This window comes from Diadema antillarum, unplaced genomic scaffold, assembly GCF_040938485.1.
Source record: "Diadema antillarum isolate AM-2024a unplaced genomic scaffold, OU_Dant_1.0 scf00000160, whole genome shotgun sequence".
In the NCBI taxonomy this organism is placed as follows: domain Eukaryota; kingdom Metazoa; phylum Echinodermata; class Echinoidea; order Diadematoida; family Diadematidae; genus Diadema; species Diadema antillarum.
Window position 1 is genome coordinate 1126978 of NW_027271049.1, and position 16231 is coordinate 1143208.

Genomic DNA, 16231 nt, shown 5'->3' on the forward strand with positions numbered 1-16231 from the left:
ATTCTGCTGCTGAACTGAAAGTTTATCATCTGCACAGTGATGTGAATGGGGCAATCAAGTCAAAACCGCTCCTGTTTCAAGAACTTTCCCTTATATTCTGTGCCCATAATTATTTCAGTGTGTGAATCATGACTTCAGAATATCACTGTAGGTAAAAATGAGTGAAAATAGGATATCAGTTTTAATACGTTGATTTGTTTTCCTTCATTGAAGAATAAAAGGAGTAGCAACACACATAGTTAAAAGTTGTTCCCTACCCCCCCCCCCCCCCAAGTTACTCTTTACTTTCTAAAATCCATGCATATCTGAATTCAAGCATGGGCCCACTTGGACTAACTGTATTGCAACAGCCAGTTTGTCTGAAACAACACAGTCAGTTCCCATATTCTGGCAGTTCTCTTTGCAATTCTTGGCAATTCTCGTGACACAAGGAGAGATAAGTTTGCACAGAAATAGACGTGATAGATCTCAATCATCCTGCGAGTCAACTGGTTCCATCTCAGCCATATGGTTTAGATATATCTTGGCTCCTGCTGTTATATTTAGTGAGGAAAACATCCTGTGATAATAGACTTGTCACAAGGAAATGCCACAAAAAGATCAGTAGAACCAGATTGCTTCAAACACAACTCTGAGATTATATATAATGCCCATATCATATATATTATTTATATACTACATATCTCTACATAGTCTTGCATAAGAAGTTTACAGCAGTTACATTAACTGAAAATCCCACACACTAATAGCTGCATTTATAAACTATTCAGTTTCAAGATATGTTTGTTTTTCTTTTTCTTACTCTTTTTTTTAAAACTGCTTGGCCAAATATTCCATATGAGAAGATCAGCATTTTAAGTGTATAATCTTTAAAGAGACTGAAAAAACACTTTCCCTCTATTAGGGACTTGCGCTTACAAAATCATACTTGGCTTTAAGAACTACCTGTGCATCTTGCCAAACATGGACACAGGTAGATATTGAAAAACAAAAACTTGTTGTTTCATCGGAGACAACAACACAAAAAGTATTCTCTGCAGTTTGTTTGGGGGCAGCCAGAGGGGTGTGTGAATTTCTGCCTGTAAAGCATTGTTTATAAGGATTGTTGAGGAGGGAATTTGAGCCCCTGCAAAACAGCAAAAGCACGGTTTAGGGAATGTTACTTGATGCCACTGATGAACGAGATATTGTGCAGTCTTCCTCACTAGCAATGCGAGATGCACCGTGGGTGTTTATGCCACCGGTGCATCCAGCTACCAGTAAATATTGCAGATATTTCCAGTTCAAGGTTTCATGATTTCATGGGTATCGGGTAATATGCTCCTCATCATTCGGTTGTTTAGGGTGTCTCGTTTTATCCCACTCAACCTAAAACAGTGTGGGAAACGCTGCGCGGTGTTTTTGGTCTCGGAAATAAACACGTAATCAGATTACTACGGGAGGGTTTGCGAGGAGAGATAGATAGATAGATCTGTATCAAATAAGGTTTTGCTGCGGCTTGTTGACTAAACTTGGATACAAGGCTTGAGCTCTCTCCAAAACAGCCAGTTCAGTCCGTCAGATGTGCTACTGTTCGGCGATCACCTCATGCCGAGTTTTTTGTCTCCTTGGAAGCGCTATCGCAAACTTTTAAACGGAATGGCCTTTGATATTCATTCCTCTGAGATTTAACTGGTTCCTCTTCCTACAGTCGAGTGCATTCTAGCCTACCTGAATGTGAATACAAAATTTGTTGCACGTCACGTATACGGTTATAAGCTGAATAGTGCAGAAATTCTGCTATAAAAACTGCATGATTTTGTAATTTGACCACACCACAGACATTTGATATTTGAGTATTGATGATAAAACAACAAATGTCAGTGTATGTGTGTGTGTGTGTCGGGGCGGGGGGAGGTAGTCTTTACTCTTTCTACTTCATATATGAATGCAGATCTTGTATCAAAGGAACATTTCTAGTTACCTCTGACAAGGAGATTACTTTTTTTTGTAGCCATTGGTTTGTTTGTCTGTTTGTAAAATCACTCAAAAAGTTAGGAACAGATCAGGATAAAATTTTCAGAAAGAGTTGATAATGACAGAAGGAACAGATAAATTTTGGGAGTGATCCAGATCACTGCCTGGATCCAGGATTTGTAAAAAAAAAATTTCTTTTGAAGGATTATCATCAGGATATAGAGCCAACAAATGAGGGGATTCAAGCTGCTTGCATTTGAGGTGCGCATAAACACACAAGAGTGCACTCAAGGTGCAGCAAGAAGCTACGGCAGAGACATTATAAAGGATTCTTTATTATTGTGAATGAGAAAAATAGGGCCATTTTTAGCATACACGTGTATGTGTATATGGGTGGAAATGAGCTGCTTGGCGAAAGTTGCACTCTCCCAAGTGCTTCTTTAGTTTGTTGGATGTGGGAAGGGATATATATATATATATATATATATATATATATATATATATATACATACATATATTCACGACAATAGGCTAACTGCCCAATGAGTTCACAGAAATGTTTACCAGTTGCTGTTGTCTACTTGGTCGCCGAAGCCTGGTGTATCTACAATTGTCAGTCTCAGCTGGACTCCATTTTCCTTGAGGACGACTTGTGATGTTTCCACCTGTAGCATGGGGGGGGGGGGGGGGGGGGGTAGGGGAGAGTAAAGAAACATTGTAGAGACATCAATCTATTTACTCTTCCAGCGGTAATTTTACTATTGTTAAAGGAACTACTGTGTAAGCTATCATTTTTAGGAGTGTTTAATTTTCGCCAAATTCACGAATCACAATTGGATCGTGAATTAGTCAACACGCGAAAATGTGGCCATGCGCTGGGGTTGTGCTTTTTCGATAGTGTCGGTGCCAACTCGCGAAAACAACATCTCGCGAAAATGTCTGTGACCTCTTTCACGAAAATAACAGCTTATACAGTATGCAATACAAACGTATGTTGACTTGCATTGATTCATAACACCGTGATCCTCACGGACAACCTTGTGTCTAACTAAATGACTATCTAAACATGTCTTGTATGTCGCTGTAACACTGGGTAATTTTCCTACTATTTTTCTTTACAACTTGGATTCGATACACGTACAAAACACCTTCCAAACTAAGAATATGCCAGTGATATCTTCTGTCAATCACTGGAAAATGCTAATATGATTGAACAAGAAGAAGGTACTGTACGAGCCGAGATTTTCGCGGTGGTTTTATTTTTCGCGAATTTTGCGAATCGCCTTTGAACCGCGAAAATAACAACACGCGAAAATAACAACGCGCGAATAACTAAGTTCAGTTAGACCCTCACAACTGCGAAATTAACAACACGCGAAAATGTCCTCCAAGTAGCATTTCGCGAAAATATCTGTACGCGAAAATTTCAGCTCGTACAGTAACTGGTGAACTATACAGTACAGCAATACACAATCTGATTTCACATCACTACCAAGAGAAGACCACCAAAAAAAAGAAAGAAAAAAAAAGAGGTCGACTCATCTTAAAAACAAGAAAATCTTGACACAGCTGCTCTGTTGTCATAAGAGACAACTACAGTAGTAAACTGCTCCATACTCTTTGTTTTGCACAATCTAATACCTGGAACCATGGCATAATGACAACAAAGAAAGGACACTATCCTATTCCCCTATAAAGCATCATAATTTTTTCGAAGATGTAAGGTAAGGTCAAATACTGCTCTACATCAATGATAGACCAGTATATTTTCCAATAATGCATTTTATGTGTTTTTTTTTTTCTTGTTGTGCTAGTTCTTAATATTACTTTTACATGGGGGTGGGGGATGGTTGGATGGCTGCGGCTGCTTTACTGAATCTTAAACCTCATTCCATTTCAACGAAACATGAACAATTTCAAGTTTGACACTACAACTGCTTTTCCAAAGTGTGCATCTGATTCTGTACATGGAGGGAGGGGAGTTTACCGAAAAAGATTTTCCTTGTGTGTGTATGTGTGTGGGGAGGGGGGTAATTGGATGATTAAAGGTACTTGTTACGAATGTCTGAGAAGTGACAAGAGCTAGTGCGGTTGCAGAACCTCATTATCCCATTTCTTAGGTGGAAAATCTAATTAGACTGTAATGAAATGCCGCACAGGAAACATTATGGCTTCATACGACATGAGTGTGTGCATATGTATGTGAGTGAGTGAGTGTGTGTGTGTGTGTGTGTGAGAGGAAGGAAAATAAGAAATGAATGAGGTTAGCACAGAGAGCTGCCAGCCACATCAAAACGGGATGATTTCATTGCCACGCTGTTATCGCTAAGTGATTTTCCCTCCGCTCGTGATGCATGCACACAAGAGATGCAGTCCACTTTCAGATCCACAGTACACGTACGGTAGCATTGGTTTGTTTTGGTTTTTGCTTGCACTCATACCTCCGTCACACACTTCAAGTCACGTTTACAGTCATGGAGTATTCGGACATTCGAATGAGTCTTCTCGCCGATCGCAACATGTGAATGGCATTCCACGCTATAGCCCTGTCCTATGTATGGCCTGTCATCCTAAGACATGGATCCTCATGCACATACTGTAGAAGCAAGAGTATGCATGCACCACACACATTATACAAACAGAGCGCTGTTTGCTGAGGGAAGTGAATGAAGGTCAAGCTGATGAGCTCTACCTCTTTCACACATACGCTAGAGGTCGAGAAACCATTCAGATCAGAAATGCGCACCAACCAAAAACCCAAGCCTACCTCAACTGGAAAACACCTCCAGAGTACGATTAGTCACATTGTATATGACTTGAGATACATGCTGGGGAGAACTGTGCCTTCAAGCTTGCTATAAATTTAACAGACTCACAGAAATAACTTGATGGGCATGAAATGTGTGTCAAAGAACACATTTTAATATCAATAAGCTCTTTTGTCAATCTGAAATGGTTAATAGTTGTTCTCATTCTCTTTCCAAATTCATTTCTTCTTTCAATAGCTCCCTCTTTGTCTTTGTTTGTATATCTCTCTCTATCTCTTTCTCTAGTTTTCTTAATCTAAAAGGTTTAAAGAAATCTAACTCTGAAAGTAAAGGCAAAGCAAGCTCTTACAACCTGCAACATAAACTTGCACTCATTTTTATTACTCAGTAATGACAACAGAAAAATTCAAATGCACAAACAGTTTTACAGGATCAGTAAGACTGTCATACAATGTACATCTTCAAAGAACACATTTCTTTATAATAGCAAAGACCTGTCTGACGCAAAATCAGTCGGAATTTGCTGCAGACGGTGACTCGGAACAATGATTAGGGAGAATAATGAGAGAGCAGTCTGTATGAAATTATGTCAAAAGCAAAATTAAAGCATCCCTAATGCCCCTCCCCCTCCTCACAGACAGAAAGACAGACAGACAGACAGACAGACAGACAGACAGACAGACAGACAGACAGACAGACAAACAGAGATAGACAAACAACACGATGCCATCTAACCAATGCATAATATGCACACAATTTACTATGTCAGTCAACCATCTATTCCTAGAAAGAGATGCAAATACACAAGTCAGAGCTGCTAGCATTTACAAGCCACAATCATGGAGGTTTCTTTTGAAAACTGAGGTCTCGTCCCGACCATACTCAGGCAGGTGTCTATGGGAAATGTGTGTGATATAGCAAAATCAGCCAGTCCTCAACGGGTCAAGGGAGATACACTGTACCTGCATTTTACATGCATCTCAATATATTTAAAAAAATACACATCCGTAATAATATGGGTAATTCCCGTATCAGAAAAGCTTTAATATCCTCTGGGAATTTGAAGAGATGTTTTCAAAAGCTTCAAGGGCTCCTCGTAAGAATAAGGAAGACTGGGCAGATGTGGTTTATCATACAATCGGAATACACTTAACCTAACAAAAGGTGAGGGAGAGACACATTATTTGTGGATATATACCAGGGCCAGACAAAAAAATGCAGCCATACATGAGTGAATCGCTGACAAGAGATAACGACCTCATGTACCCCTGGTCTAACATCATCAAATCCCCACGCTGATTGTCAGGGCACAAACGAGCCCCATTTTTCATGGGAACGTTAACGAGACGCAGGGTTCAGAGATCAGCGGCTTTGGTACATTACGACCGAACCATCCCTCCAAATTCACTCATAATGTTCGCCCGCAGTTTTGATGTGCATTCTCCCAATTCTCACAACATCGCAGGGAAATGAAAATGAAATAAACTGGGGTCAAAAAGAGAAGGCAGGACACAGAAAAAAAAATGGCAGGTAATATGACTCTTGGGGCATTATTTTTACAGGCAGGAAAGGTTGGGAGTATGGGAGGAGCCTCGTCTGGTGCCCTCTATACGCCAGCATTATGAGAATGATCAGAAGAGTGAAGAAGATAGCTAACAACACATGTAGGGATTGGGGGAGGTCATCCACTATTTATTTAGTCTGCCGCACACATCACATGTACACGTGGAGTGAGATGGTGAAAGGCTTAGCTGGAGTTTCTAGACTCGGGCTGGGATCTGTGGTACCTTCACTGGATGTGGAGGGGTGAGATGATGGGGGTTGGTGACGGGTAGGCCCCTAAATATGCACCACACCCAAATGCCACACCTTGCAGGCTTAACCCGCTGAGGACAGGCTGATTTTGCTACAACACGCATTTCCACACAGACACTTGCCCGAGTATACTCGGGACTCGTCCTCAATGGGTTAACTAAGAGCCCAGGGCTACCCAATATACCGTGTAAGGCTGAATTAAGTACACAATGAGAAATCACTTCATGATCTCCCCTTTATAGAACATCAACCATTGAGACCTCAGCAGAAACCATTGGCATCAACTTACAACAACTTATAACTTCCAAGCACGGTTGCATGCCACCACTTACAAAAATCCTGTTTCATTCAGCTGAGCACAAAATCCCACTGGATATGACATCCACACCGGGTTTTAAAACATACAAAACTTACAGTGTGTGAGAATACTTCCAGAATCATTTTCATGGGCATGATGTGGAAGGGGAGACAGTTGTGGTTGGAGTGAAAGTTCATGTCTGGAGTGATGAACGCAAGTACTGTATACGCCGAATATTTCCCGAGGTTTTTATTTTCGTGAATTTCGCGAGTCAGGTGCTATTCGTGAAATTAAAGACACGCAATAATATTGACTCTGATTCCGATGCGGATGTGACGTACGCGTGTACATTTCTCAGTTCAGTACAGGACTCCACAACTGCGAATTTAACTACTTGCGAAATCGTCAGGAATTCCTGATTCGCAAAAATTTAAACTCACGAAATATATGGCATATATCCAGTATTTCACAGCCAATGGTAACAGTCCACACGCAATATACCCTTGCAATTCATTTATCCATCCATGTAAATTCCAGTTTAAATGAGGGGGCTACAGTACTCTAAATAAAAATGTCAAGTCTCTAAACGTTTAAAAAGTAGTACAACCCCAATTTAGCTCTTGCTGGTACATTTCATACAGTTGTATACATGTACATGTATATGAGAGAGAGACAGACAGACAGAGACAGAGACAGAGACAGACAGACAGACAGACAGACAGACAGACAGACACATAGATAGACAGATACATGTAGACAGAGGAAATGATGACTTTATGCACAGATGGTTAATAACAAAGACATGTTCATCAATACGACAAAACAGACTGTCCCTGTCCTCGAAGTTTGATCCTAAAAATTGCACTTCAGCTCAAACTGCAGAACTACACATACAATCTATATCACATACTACACATATGACAAGTACGATGTACCTGGATATTATCAATGTATAGTCTTGTTGTTCAATTCTTGTGTCAAAATTTAGTATGCAGATTACTATCCGAGTATTGAGAACTAAAGCCTGCCACCACCACCAAAAAAAAAAGAAGAAAAAAAGAAAGAAGAAGAAGCAAACTTTGCCTTTCTATTCACTACTGATGAGACAGTAAAACTAGCAAATTGCTGCAGTTATACCCAGATAATGTCCTTGTAGAGAGCAAAATATGCACAGGAGTGGATGTGTACATAATGACTCACGCTATTGTACAACAACTATTGTGACATACACATAATGAATACAATATTTCTCCAATTCAATGGTAGTCTGGTAGATTACAGACAATCAAAACATGTGATTCTTGATGCAGGCTCGATGTCTATTCATGACAGATATACCTCCTTCACTTTTAGTCTCTAATAAGAAAACTTTTTTTATCGATGTTTAATCATCATGCTACACCAAATTATAAGTTGAATAACAAATATTGAAAAAGGCAGATACACGTACATAGTAGTTGCACGTTGAACAACAAAAATATGAGCACAAGAAAGAAAAATAGTCCCTACGTCATTCATGTTGGTATCCCTGAAGTGAATCTTGTATTCCTAGAAAATACTTCACAAAGATTCCACGAAAACTTGATACTGCAAAACACAAATTATAACGGTTACCATGGCAACAACTGCTAATTGTGGATTCAATTTGCTGCTTTCCGGCTGCTGTCATGGCAACTGCAATTAAGGTAAATTGCACATGCTGTAAATGCATCATGTCTATGCCACATGCTAGGTTTTTACCTTTATAGCAAAACATTAACTCTGTCGGATGATGGGGGGGGGGGGGGGTCTCTTAACAGTGGAAAATAGCAAACATAAAATTATGTACCCATGTTGGCATAAAGTCTGTCAGTCGGGGGGGGGGGGGGGGAGGAATTCCTAACCGCTAGAAAATACACTTAAACATAAAATTATATGGATGCTGGAATAAAGTTTGTAATACTGAAGGACCATAAGACAACTAATCATCTGTGCTAAGGGTATTTGCACAACACATGAAAAGATTCACTCATACCATGTCCTGTCTGAATACACATTTGCCTTCAGTCTTACTGTGGCAAAACAATCCATAACACTGCATTGCTTATTGCATGAATGTGCTCATGATGAATAAACTCTGCACATTTCTCCCATTCTCTGATACATCAAAACTTATTAATCCATTAAAAAAAAAAAAAAAAAACAATGCAATGCTCTCGGCCTCTTTTAAACCCTACTACCTGGAGTTCAACATCTATAGATAACCATTTTTAACATGTGAAAGAGATAAAAAGTGTAGACTTCTCTAGTAATTGCCACAAGAAAAATTATGCTCCATACACGCACAGACACAGACGCTCACATGCTAGGAATCTACTACAAAAGTGTAGTCTCCAGCACCAGACTTTTGAGGAGGAGCTGCAAGTAATTTGTGTGCCACCTTGCCCTAGCCAATAGCTGGAGGCATCATACAAAAGGCTGGGCCACAGAGGCGGATGCATGTCTGCCTGCAAATGAAGATGTCCCCTTTGTTACCGCAGGAACATCTGTCTATGACGGAGCCCCCTGGGTGAGTCACTGGCGGTGGTACACCTGAATGTACCATCATGATTATCATCGACGGGGGCCAGGGAATTGATTAGAACATGGAACCAGGCAGACAATCTGAGGGTTAATGCTAGAGCGGTCCCACTGTGAGATGTTATAGAGAGGCAGTACTGTAGGAGTAGCGTGGACATGGTGGAATTATCGTTCATGAAAAGAACAGATGCAATTAAAGTGTGGAATTACACTGGAAGTGGGATTAGATGACAGTCAGTGGAGAGGAAGGAGATAAGAAATAAATGGAAAATAGAAAGGAGAATATACAGCATGATATGTCTCATTAAAAAAAAAAAATAGATATACAGTGTACATGTACATGTTTTCACAAGGCTTTTACCCTTTGGATAAGAAAAACAAACACGTTCAGTTGTTTCTTGGCATAGTGTTTTCTAACTTTCTACATCGCTGAAATGAATGTTTTATTGTGGCTTCTTCTGGTATGAGAGAGAAATTTGAATGTATTGTGCAAGCAAAATATTTCCGAAATCTGCCCCAATACGAGCACCACAACATGCATCGTAAGTTCTATTGTTGTCGATCAAGATTAAGTAATACAGACTCTTGCACTAATGAATACAAAAGAAACAAAAAGAAAACCTGTCCAAATGGTTTCTGCAAACAGATTATCAACCTGAAAAAGATACATATCTATACCTGTATGCAAACAACAGTCGCTACTCTAGGAAAGTGCACTGTACAAACTTGAGCATGATTAGAAGAATACATCCTATGTATCGCTACAGACAGAATGTGTTTCATACAATGTAAAGACTATTCTATCCAAATGCAGAAGTCAAGACCACTTTATTCTATTTCCAATATGACAAAGCATTTAGGGCAAAATCAAGCCATTACTATTATCGATGTGATTGCTACAGTTGTATTATCAAGACTACCCCTCTCCCTCTCCCATTCTAAATGATACACTGACACAATGTGATGACATACTGTATACGCCGAATATTTTGCGAGGTTTTTATTTTCACGAATTTCGCAAGCCAGTTGATATCCAGATGCTTTCTAGAGCAGGTGTCAACAGAAGAAAGGAAGAAAAAGAGGTACACACACACTCTTCATGATTGATATCCTACTCACTTCATTCAAGCTTGGATTGGTGCAGAACCAAAATGAATACAGGATGCAATGCCCACAGTGAGAAGCTCTATACACACGTGTGTATGTGATCAATGACTACAGAGTAATCATCATTAATCAGCCAACATTGGTGACATTCCCAATAGCTGATAAAAACTAAAAAAAAAAAAAAAGAAAGAAAGACCGAAAGCAGATCCTTAGAAGAAAACTGGTAAATATGTCCCCCAGGCATGGAAACAACGTACTGCAAAATAGTAAGGATATGAATCTGAAAATTCATATGGTTTGCCAGTATCTGAGATATTTTCTAATGGCAACCATGAATCTCATCTAATATCAACCCTTAATTAAGTTGATTACCATTGATTTCCAGTCTGCACTACCCAGAGAGCACTGCCAACATTCCGAACCCCCCCTCTACCCAGTTTGCATGCGACCTACAGCACACAAGGGCGTGATGAGATTGAGTTGCATGAGTGCTCAGATGGGTGAGATAATCAAATTAGACCGCCTCTAGGCTAATCCCCTTTTCATATGGAATAATCACCCCCATCATATCTTCATAACGGATAAAAAAAGAAGAACGGAAAAAGAGGCTACCCTCGCTGAATGCCTTCCTTGCCTTAAAAACCTATACCCTTGGGCCCTGACAGCGGTATACCTCGCACCAATGAACATGACTAGAAACTCCTCTTCTCTTTCTGTGGAGAATATAATTTACCAGTCAATTTAATATCTGCTTTTATGCACTTTGAAAATTGCTAACATGTCCTGTGGTAATGTCCAGTCGCCATTCATGGTCCCTTTAGAATGGGTACATGTGTTCAAGCGCCTCACAGACAAGCTTGTGTCTATTTACATTGTACATAATTTCTTTTTTCTTTGTTTGGGTGAGTGTAAGGTAGTTGGCTAGTAATTTACATGCACTTTTATTACACTATTAAATACAGGAAGATATTGACCCATGTTTTGCTCAGCAACCATTTTCAAGACACAAATGCCTTTCATTCTTAGCCATTTTCTGGTATTTTCTTAACTCCTTAAATCCCGACTTTCATTGACTTGGTACATCAGACACATTTATAGCTACAACTAGGACCATATTGTGGTGTATGTGCAGCATATTTCTCAATTTTTTTGTCTAAAAATTTTACAAGGTGACTGTCAGTTTTAAAAAGCAACACTTACAGAAATATTGCTCACTATATTGTACATACATATCACTGAAGTGTGCTGTTTATATCGAAGGTAGGAAGTCTCTATTCTTTCTCTTGCAGAATAACAATGTTCCTCTTTCTCATTCCGTCAAAGTGGTGCTAGTGAAATTGTCTGAAATATTAATCTAACAAAATATATTACGTATTTGTCTTCCACTCTTACATGCTCCCAGCTATACCATCTAGTGTATTCCTTGAAAGCCAATATTACACAGATACCAATTCCCGTTATTAGAAAAGGCTTTTAGATTCGTGGGTTGAGGCCCTCCTTGATCACTAAACAAAAACAAACTCATCGCTAAGAAAATCCAAGTACTTTTGTCCCCAATGAAAACAAAACCACCATCAAATAAAAGTTGTTATTGTATAGTTTCCATAATCTGCTGGAAAAGATACAATGGATAAACATTTGCCTTGTCCTATGTGGACAAATGGATCAAATAGGATGAATAATAGTGTCAGTTTTTGTGACTTTTCCAGCATATTGATATGTGAAAGCAAAGAAGAAGACTATTGAAAAGTAAAATTCACTTTATAAGTTGCTACATTCCACTTCAAGCAATGTACATAGTTTTCAAGTACAAGCATCTAGGATATAAACACAATGAATCACCTGGAGAACAGAAGTAAAAATTAATGCACATTAGCATGACTGAAATATAAACTAGAAAAAAATAACATAAAAAGTAAAAGAAGTCTCTTGAAAGGAGACCAAAGTCCAATAAAGACACACGCTATTACATGAGACACAAGGCATGGCAGTTTATCATTCATTCCAGTTTCAGTTGATGTTTAACTGCATTTGAAGCACTCAAAGACTTTAGAGGTAAACCACAAACACGTCTTGCCCGCTTTTCTCTCACTTATTAATTGTTCGTCAAAACTGCATCCAACATAACATGCTTTGACAAAAGAGGGTTGCATAGACTATCATAGCTGTAGCCAAGAACCTGAAAGAGCATTTGTAGAACAAGAAATAACTTGCAACTTGTAATTCATGTAAGATGCTGTCCCACACGTCCGTTTTTGTGTTAGTGTACAAACACTGCACATCAGTGGGCACATACTGTACTTAATTCATGACCTGAAATGGTCTGAAATGCAAAATGAAATTCTGTGTGGGAAAAACTATTCTAAACTATCAAATCAGCATCTAGATTTTGCTAACTAATGTCTTAAACACATGATGCAAAACATCTGCATTATACATTGTCATACCAGGATACTACATTCTGCATACTATGAAAACAAACAATCATACATAAAGATGCATACTAGTTCTAGTATTACAAATCTCTATGGCCACATATAGTCAAAGTCACCTAGTATCAAATGCTGAGACTTTTGCTCAAAATTTCCCAGATTTATGTTGCTTCCATTTCTCATGTATTTGGTCAACTCAAACTGTAAACCAGAGAGATGAGAAGTTTGGACTGGAGTCTACATGTACACATTGCCTTGTTCACGTATGTCACAAAGAAATATTCCACCACTGACCCATCTACATGTACTCTGATACACTGATATGTTGTACACAGTGTATGTGTACAATTGGGTACATAATCGTACCTTCAGAACAATAGTAGGGGACAGCCTACACTGTCATGTCAAAATATGTGTACATCACTACAAGTGTACATATTACACCATCCGCAGCTGGAAAGTACCCATAAAGAGGTACATGTATCATCAAGGTTTCTGACTATACATATGTATTTTACGTTTTGATGGTTTAATGTGCACAAACAGACAGACATAACATAAATAGTAAAAGTACTCTGTTGATAGAGGCTTTAAAAACTGGGGGTGGGGTGGGAAAGGGGGAGTGGAAATTTGCAAGAGATTAGCTAATTGTGCCTTTCTAAGTATCAATAGCCATCATCATGATTACAACATATAAAATTGATTTTATCACCACTCAATGGACATCGCAAAAATGCTATCATGACAGTGAGTCATATTCACTATTGAGCAGGTTTTGTGGCGCCTTTCGAAACTCTTTGGGCCCAATTCACACTTACTGACGGATGTCTCGTGATAACGTGTCTATGAGGTGTTGATCTGCCCCACTACATACAGATAATGAGGATCATTTGAGACCTAATTCTCTTTTATGGCACAGGAAAAAAAACCCACATAAAATTCAACCATCCATTCAATAATTTCCATATTAGGCTATGAATACCAAAGTGCAAGGTCATTTATTTCCAAGGTGAATTCTTCATTAATGTGACCGCCCTTCTGCTCATGTACATGTACCAGTCCACTCTTCAAAACATTTATACTGAATGTCTCTTTGATGTTTTTATCTTTGTGCGTCCATGCATACGTGACCTATTACCACAAAATCCTGAACATGTGATAAAGAGCATTCCAGTGAAATATATTTCCATCCAGTTATATTTCTATCCAGTTATATTTCCAAGAACCTACCACAGCAGGAAAGAGGAAAGCCAGTCATCACAAAAACATGGCTTGTAAGACAGGAGTCATGTAATGAAAATAGGTCAATCCAAGAGATCACAGTAATAAGCTTTGTAAATTTTTCAAATTCAATACCACAATGTACATTATAAGACTTTGAAACTTTGAAAGGAGGTTGTTAAGATATATAGAATTTCAGCTATGATGCTAAATTTTAGTTAAGACGAATTATCAAACGTTCTTTCCCACCATATCAAAGTTTCAACTCATCAATGACCGCAACCTTGTCAGAGCAATGCAAGTGGTAGGTCAAATGAACTTTCTCTTTTTATAATATTCTGGAGTATTTTCACCAAGATTAGCAATGCTTTTTACAGTGTTTTCAATTTGCTAGAGTAATATTCAGCAGCACAAGTGCATGAGGGAAGCAATAAATTCTGAAATGACAAGGGTCAGACTTTCTCGTCTGTAACTTCTGTAATAAGGCTTCTCCCTTCATGTACATAAGAAATCAATCTCCATGAATGCTTACAAAAATGTATTTCTCTGAACTACAATCCTACAGAAATAACTCATATTGTAGTGAAAATCTTTTTATTTTTATTTATTTATTTATTCATTTTTTTTTTTTGGGGGGGGGGGGGGGGAGCAGAATGTTAATTTCCCATGTGACAACTTTCTCCTTTGTACAAGGATAGATCTCTACAGCAAAGAAATACATATTCCTATCACAATATATACATGGCTAAACATGCAGGGCTGTCAAGGTGATCCTACACACTGTACATTTACAACTGTAGAATACAGCACACACCATACATTTAGTGAGTCTAAATTCTCGCTAATTGGGACTTTCCGACGATTTCGCGAGTGGTTGAATTTGTGATTGTGGAATACTGTACTGAATGGAGAAATGTATACAATTGTAGGGCCTATTAGTGCACATCACATTCATGTCGGGATCAGAGTCAATATTTTCACATGTCTTTAAATCTGCGAATAACACACTCTGACTCATGAAATTCGCGAAAATAAAACCTCGCAAAACATTTCGTGCATACAGTACAGTATCAAAATCTGGGAGATTTGAAAGGTTAATAATTATGGAAATATTTACGTATTCCATACATCCTGACGGACAAAAATTATTACAGTCTATTATCCAATATAAAGAAATGTTAACATTTTCAGAAAATTCACATTTCAAAACATAGATTCTACATTCAGAGTATAATGTGTAACACACTGCAACTAAAAATCTTCCAGAAGATGTTGCAAGCATGCACATAAACACACTAATCTTTCATATTAATTTTACAAAAATTACAATTGAACATCATATGTACGGAGGCAGTAACATGTTAGTGTAAGCCAATCCTGAAATGCAAGAGCAAAATTGGTGACACATTACCTTTTCTATGTGAATTTATTCTTCGATACTGACCAAAAGGATACAGAATGATCACAGTTCACTGCTGTTTCTATCAAAACACCCTCTCTTTCACACCTTTATTGGTGAAACGGAGAAGTCAAGTCAGCATATCTATCAATTTTGTTGAAAATGAAGTGTGGTTACACTGCGAAATCAACCCCTACACTTGCTAAACGAAACAAAACAACTACGCATGAGACTCACAAATCCACTCCCACAAACACGTCTGCCATTAACTATCAAATGTCGTCGAAGGGTGCGGCAAAACATTGGTTTTCATTCGCTTATTTTCATGTCGAGAAATCAATCTTTTCCCCAAAAAAACTTTCGATGTCAACAGAATGACACGAAATAGCCATCTCCTAGAGCTCATGCTTTTTGCATGCATCCAGCACTTTTTCCTGGGGTTATGACATCACTGAAACCGAACCTCAAACTGCGCAATCACGTCACAGTCTCTGCGACATAAATCCTCCGTGCGGCTGGCTCTCCTCCACATCTCCCCGCGATCTGCGAGATTTTTCTCAGCCATTTTGGCAACGAGATCTGACAAGTCTGAGAGCCTGGGAATTCCTCTCCTCCACTGCACCTTCACTCTTTTTCAAAAAAAGCTCTGCTTTCCAGGCCTGACAAAGAAGACCCA

General features: G+C 38.8%; 1 protein-coding gene across 1 annotated transcript in view; it reads right to left on the reverse strand.

Moving 5' to 3' along the window:
* LOC139722202 (septin-7-like) overlaps positions 1 to 16231 on the reverse strand; it is a 102133-nt gene that overhangs the window by 35184 nt on the left and 50718 nt on the right. Inside the window, exon 4 of the mRNA XM_071633518.1 lies at positions 2521 to 2621. Coding sequence (XP_071489619.1) covers positions 2521 to 2621 — 101 coding nt within the window. The remainder of the gene's footprint in view (positions 1 to 2520; positions 2622 to 16231) is intronic.